Source organism: Charadrius vociferus, unplaced genomic scaffold (genome assembly GCF_000708025.1).
Source record: "Charadrius vociferus isolate BGI_N301 unplaced genomic scaffold, ASM70802v2 scaffold496, whole genome shotgun sequence".
NCBI classification, from domain to species: Eukaryota; Metazoa; Chordata; class Aves; order Charadriiformes; family Charadriidae; genus Charadrius; species Charadrius vociferus.
Window position 1 is genome coordinate 717,547 of NW_009648648.1, and position 5,560 is coordinate 723,106.

The following is a 5,560-nucleotide window of genomic DNA, read 5'->3' on the forward strand; positions in this document are numbered from 1 at the left end:
TTTTTCTTCCGATTCTCCCCCCTAGCTGTGGGGGTTGAGCGAGTGGCCATGTGGTTCTTTGTTGGCGGATGAGGCCAAAACTACAATAAAATGTGAATATCTGAGCAACTGTAACAAAGAACTGAATTGATAGGAGGAAAAAAAAGTAAGCTCATTGACAGCTGCAAGTGAGGAGTCAGCATGAAAAACTTTAACTTGGATATTCTAAAGGGACAATGACAGAGTTTCTACAGAAGGAGATTCAGTTTTGAGGGATTTTTTTTTTTTCCAGTAGGTGAGAAAGAGAGGTCTTACTGTTTTGCACTTTATTTAGTATTTTAATCCCAAGCAAAGTCATCTTCCTTGTTTAAATGTGGAAAATATCTAAGAAAACATCCTTTTTCTGTGCCACAGACAGTCCTGATGGGACTTGTCCCTCCACAGCATCTCCTATGTCTCTCCTGCAGCTGGTGAACAAAAGTCTGTTGGTTGGTAGTAGTGGAAGTTTCTAAATTGACTGTTATATGAAAAAGTTTACTTTCTGCTCTTCAGCAAAACTCATACAGACTGACTGGCAGGACAGATGGAAGCTGGGTTACCCCAGCTTTAAGGGCTGTCCCCCTGCACAGGTTTAATCTGTGCGCTTTAACAATTTGCACATGAAATACATAAGGCAGTGAAGCATGATTGGATTTGCCCTTGGTTTTGATTTTGTCAGAGATCTGCCAATTAGGATTTGTTCCAACATAATGAAGTGGGCTGTTGGCAAATATAATCTTTTATTGATCCCTGGGGCTTAGCAAAATAGAAACACAAAGGAATGAATGGAATACACTATACAGTCTCTCTGGATTTTCACCTGATGTTTATTTCTGTAAGTGCTTATTTTGTTCTACATCTGCTTTCAGTTATGCCTGATTATATCAAGCATCTTCTCATATCTGTCAGCTTGGACTGTCCTTATTCCTCTTCATGAACCTGAAATGCAATTGAGATAGTATACAACTGTTAAAATGGACATGTTGGGGGGGTTTAGGGTAAGTTCACAAATAATGACAAAAGCTTCTCTTCACTAATGCTTCTGCTCCTTGGTATTACCAGTTTGTATCTGAAATAGACTAGCACCGATCTAGTCAACCTTTGCTGTCTTACTTCAGCTAACAATACAGGTTTCTTGTCCTCATGCTAGAGTATATATCACTTATACAGCAGATGACTTCTATACAACCCTGTTTCAGTTGGTGGTGGTCTGAATCACACACACTTCCCAGAGTTTCCAGGAACATGGGTACTGGTAGCAGTAGACAAGGTATTTCTAATGCTACACGATTGGAGTAGTGTCTTCAGTGCCTTTCTCTCCCCAAAGGAGATGTGTCATGATTTTTGGGACAGTACTCGCCGCCTGGCCATTGCTGCCACAAGTTCCTTTTTGTGGAGGTGACACCTCTGCATGTACTGTTGAGCTCATCTTTTGACAGCGCAATACTCTGCAATAGGCCAGAGCTGGAATTGGTGTTGGCAAAGCAGAAATTTGAGAGTTTTCTCCCTCAGAATGGTGGATACAGAAGAGACAGTGAAGGTGTTGGGATCAAGTGTGATAAAAATACCAAAACTATACAGAGAGCATTTTTTTCCCCTCTTTCTTGACTCAGGAGTTTCACTCCCATAGAACTTATATGACGTTAAGCATGGCAGTTTATGTTTCACTTGCAAATGAAATAAATAAAACAATGAGACATCTCCTCTTTCTATCATCCCTACAAGTAACAACCCCACTCTTACTTGCCTCGGTTGCCACAAGGCAACAAGCATAGATAAGCAAAGGTTTGCTTTCAGTTCCAGACCAAGTTCTTAGACACGTTTTAGTTTCAGCAATATTATTCTACTACAATGCTGTTCAAGTGCAAAACACCGCCAAAGTATTTCTAATTACTAATGACTTCGCAGCACTTAAGTGACTGATCACTAATATTTTCTTTCCATCCAGCTCTTCAAATCAAGTTCACTGAAAGAGCAAGGTTAAAATATCTGACAATCTGGTAGTGCAGTAATCCCCGGGCTATATTACATACACAGAAATCTACATCATCAGAGGGAGAAAAAGATGGAGCTTTTTAATATCCCTTGAAAAAAACCCCCAAAATCACCAATTCTGGAAACTTCTGGCTGCTGAGCACAGAGGTTAAATGACAACATTGAGAGGACGGAGAATTCATTCTGCCTAGGCGTCAGACTGCTGTCCTAAAGCCTTACCTTAATGTTAAAACACAGAGTAGACTAAAACTAAAAAATTGTAGTAAATAAGTATTTATTCTAGTCCATGCTACTTTAAGGGATGTAACATACGTCTTCCCGTATACATAGCATCCACTACTGTGTATTAAACAGTCACATTTACCCCATATGGTATAACCATACCTTTTTCATGCCAATATCTCTTGATTTGCTTCTCAGCTTATTAACTTGAGATTCAGCTATTTCAGCCCGTTCTTCAGCATCGTCCAGATCATGTTGCTGTTTTCTGTACTTCGAAAGGTACAGATTGGCTTGAGCTTCCTGGTGAGAGAAAACAGTATAGCTGATTTCCTCCTGTCCACGTGAAAAAAAGCTTTCCATTTCAAGCGGGATGGAAAGTGCTTAGCATGACTAGGTAACAGCTGTATGAGAACCACTTGCCTCCTGGAGAACTGAGATTGTTATTTTACTGAGTTGATGTTTCCAGTGGCACTCTCCGCGTTAAGCGAATTGGGAGGGTCTCACTATGCCTCCTGAGGGACTAGGAAGTAAAAAGTCTTTCCTGTTCCTTCCCTTTCCCCCTTCCCTTGCAAATTATACTGCAATCTTAAGATAAAATTGAATACCTTTTCTTAAATATAATCAACACATATGCTGCTTATTTTATTTTATATATATTAGAAATACATTTATACATACAGGGTTTATATGACTATAAATACAAATATTAATACACACACAAAATGTGTATTTGTACTAAAGTATTCAACAGATTAAAGATTGTGGGTTTAAGACAATAAATTTCTCAAAGGCAAAAAGGCCCAAATAGTTACTTACAGCTTCCTCTGCTTGGTGCTTGTAGCTCTTCACTTTTAATTGTAGCTTGTCAATCAGATCCTGCATCCTGGCCAGATTCTTCTTATCTTCTTCTGACTGCATCAAAACACCATTAATTGGGTTTACAGTGTAAAAAGGCCTAAAGCACTTCCCACAATGAAACAGGTATGGCTGCCATATATATAATTTTAAAAACATATAATTCAAAATACAAACAAGCCATATTGTAATCACCCTGCGTATAAAGGAGAAAAATTTCTGTAGATTGATTGAAGATGTATGTAAGCCTGGACACTGAGGACTAAAAGAGAGTACCCTCTCCATTTATATATATATAAATATAGATACATACAAACCCAGTTTTTTATGTGCACACACTTTCAGAGGTATACACATACCTACACACAGAATTCCTTGCTTAGTGAAACAGACTTATGGGCAGACTTATGTAATTTGCATATTTTAAAGTCTGGTTTGGAGGTGTTTTTGGTAAAAGGAGCCAAGTTTAAGCTGTCACAGCCTATAAGCAGAAGGACCAGTTCATTCTGCCTGCGCACTGTATTCGAAGAAAACAACCTTCAGCCTCTGCATGCAAAAATGAGAGTAAAACAACAGGTAGGAGGCTAAATAATCCCTTAAAGCAGATGGATGGCATTATCTTCTTAAGAATGCTGTTGAAAGCAAAAGGATCAGTGCTCTGTGCTGAAGACCTTTTTCGAAAGGCAAGCAGCAACAGCAGCCCTTAGCAAACCTGCAGGAGGCTCACGACTAGTCCTTGCTGCTCAGCAATAGGTGACAGAGCCCTGGGACTGGGCATCCCTACGCTGAGTGATGCATTAGAGCCAACTGAATCCTTCTGGCTCTTTTTAGCAACTTCAGCACAGCTGAGAGACAGCTGGTCTCTTTCTTCTCTTGCAGTGTGAGTAGTCACCTAAGCCTGCTTCCATATTAATACTGTGCTAAAACTGTCCAAATCCCAGCAACAGAGGCTTTCAAACGTTATTCACAATGAGTCAGGAAGATGACGGTAGCCCCAGGGAGATGTTCCTCCTATCCTGAAAGCTTCCTACAATCAGAAGGCTCTGAGTAATGCCATCCTTCACTGAAACAATGAGGCAACTTAAGACACTGTTTGGGAGAACACATTCTTTCCAGTGACCTAGTGGTTACTTGAATCCTCAGCATACCTGGTAAGTCAGCTCTTTTATGCGTCTCTCAAACTTGCGGGCTCCTTTTTGGGCATCCGAATTGCGACGGAGTTCAGTCTCAAGTTCATTCTCCAGCTCACGAACCTGCAAAAAAGGAAAAACCCTTGCCATTGTGTTATGTGTAAATAAAGCAGCAGATAATTTAGTTGACAGTTCAAGAAATGCTTATTTTCTCAGCATCTCCAGAGTGTTAAATTTCAGGAACAGATCAAAATGTAACCTTTCCATTCTGCTTTTTCATAAATGTATTTAAGCTGCATCAGCAGTTAAAGGTGCAGACATATGCAAAGGCCAAAAAAGGTTAACTGAAGCAAGCATTGCAGAAGCTTTTCCTGGGTTTAGATGTTGTGTCGTATTTTGGTTTTGATTTTTTTTTTTTTTAAATCAAGGGCTTGGTCATCTGCTGTGCTACAACAGCTCATTGTAACTGGATGAAGGGGAAGCATGCCTCCAAGAAAATGTTCATAGTATCCCTTTTTGGCCTCTATAAACTTACCAGGCAGCCCTAGGGCACCTACCTGGTCTCATTTCTATAAAGCAGGAGATACTGATCCATAGTTTGATCACAAACCTACCCTGGATTCCAGTTTCTGGATCTGCTTCTTGCCACCTTTCAGGGCTATCTGTTCTGCTTCATCCAGTCGCTTCTGGAGATCTTTAATGGTTTGCTCCATGTTCTTTTTCATTCTCTCCAAGTGAGCACTAGTATCTTGCTCCTTTTTAAGCTCCTCAGCCATCATTGCTGCCTGAAAAACAACCACATTTTACAGCAGCTCTTATGCTATTAAATTATGTCTCAGAAGAAATGATGGGAGATTGATCTTGGATTATCCACTATTTGGATCATTCACAGTACCCAAAGGTCCAGAGAATATCTTGTATGTGCATGTCTTGCCTGGACAGGGAAAACACAAAGACAGAATAGTCTCAGAGTCCTTTTTTTCCCCCTCCATATTCTAATGCTACGATTTAAGATTTCCCCCCCGCTTTTTTTTTTCTTCTTTTCTTTTAGTGTCTGCACTATATAAAGTCCTCATTTATAAAGCCTACAAGTAATCCTGTGCTTTTCACTAGAGACATTTTACTTAGAACTTGTTCAAAATCTACTCTTGGTGTTTGGAGCTCTTGAAAGCAGTAGACGAAAACAACTGGCAGACAAATTTCCCTGCACAGCCATAGATGAGAGCTGCCTGCGCAGCTGTAACAGCAGAGCAGTTTCTGCACCCTGTGCTGAGATAGGAAGCTGAGTTTCAACATCTTACATAGTCCCTGGCCATTCTGTAAGATGGGTAACAAGGGTG

At 40.1% G+C, this 5,560-nt stretch overlaps 1 protein-coding gene across 2 annotated transcripts in view; it reads right to left on the reverse strand.

Moving 5' to 3' along the window:
* Positions 1-829: 829 nt before the first annotated feature.
* MYH15 (myosin, heavy chain 15) overlaps positions 830-5,560 on the reverse strand; it is a 45,372-nt gene continuing 40,641 nt past the window's right edge. For both annotated transcript variants that reach the window (XM_009886435.1, XM_009886436.1), the window contains 5 exons: positions 4,835-5,005; positions 4,239-4,343; positions 3,052-3,147; positions 2,398-2,535; positions 830-957 (listed from right to left, as the gene is read on the reverse strand). In XM_009886435.1, coding sequence (XP_009884737.1) covers positions 940-957; positions 2,398-2,535; positions 3,052-3,147; positions 4,239-4,343; positions 4,835-5,005 — 528 coding nt within the window. In that variant the 3' untranslated portion in view covers positions 830-939. The remainder of the gene's footprint in view (positions 958-2,397; positions 2,536-3,051; positions 3,148-4,238; positions 4,344-4,834; positions 5,006-5,560) is intronic.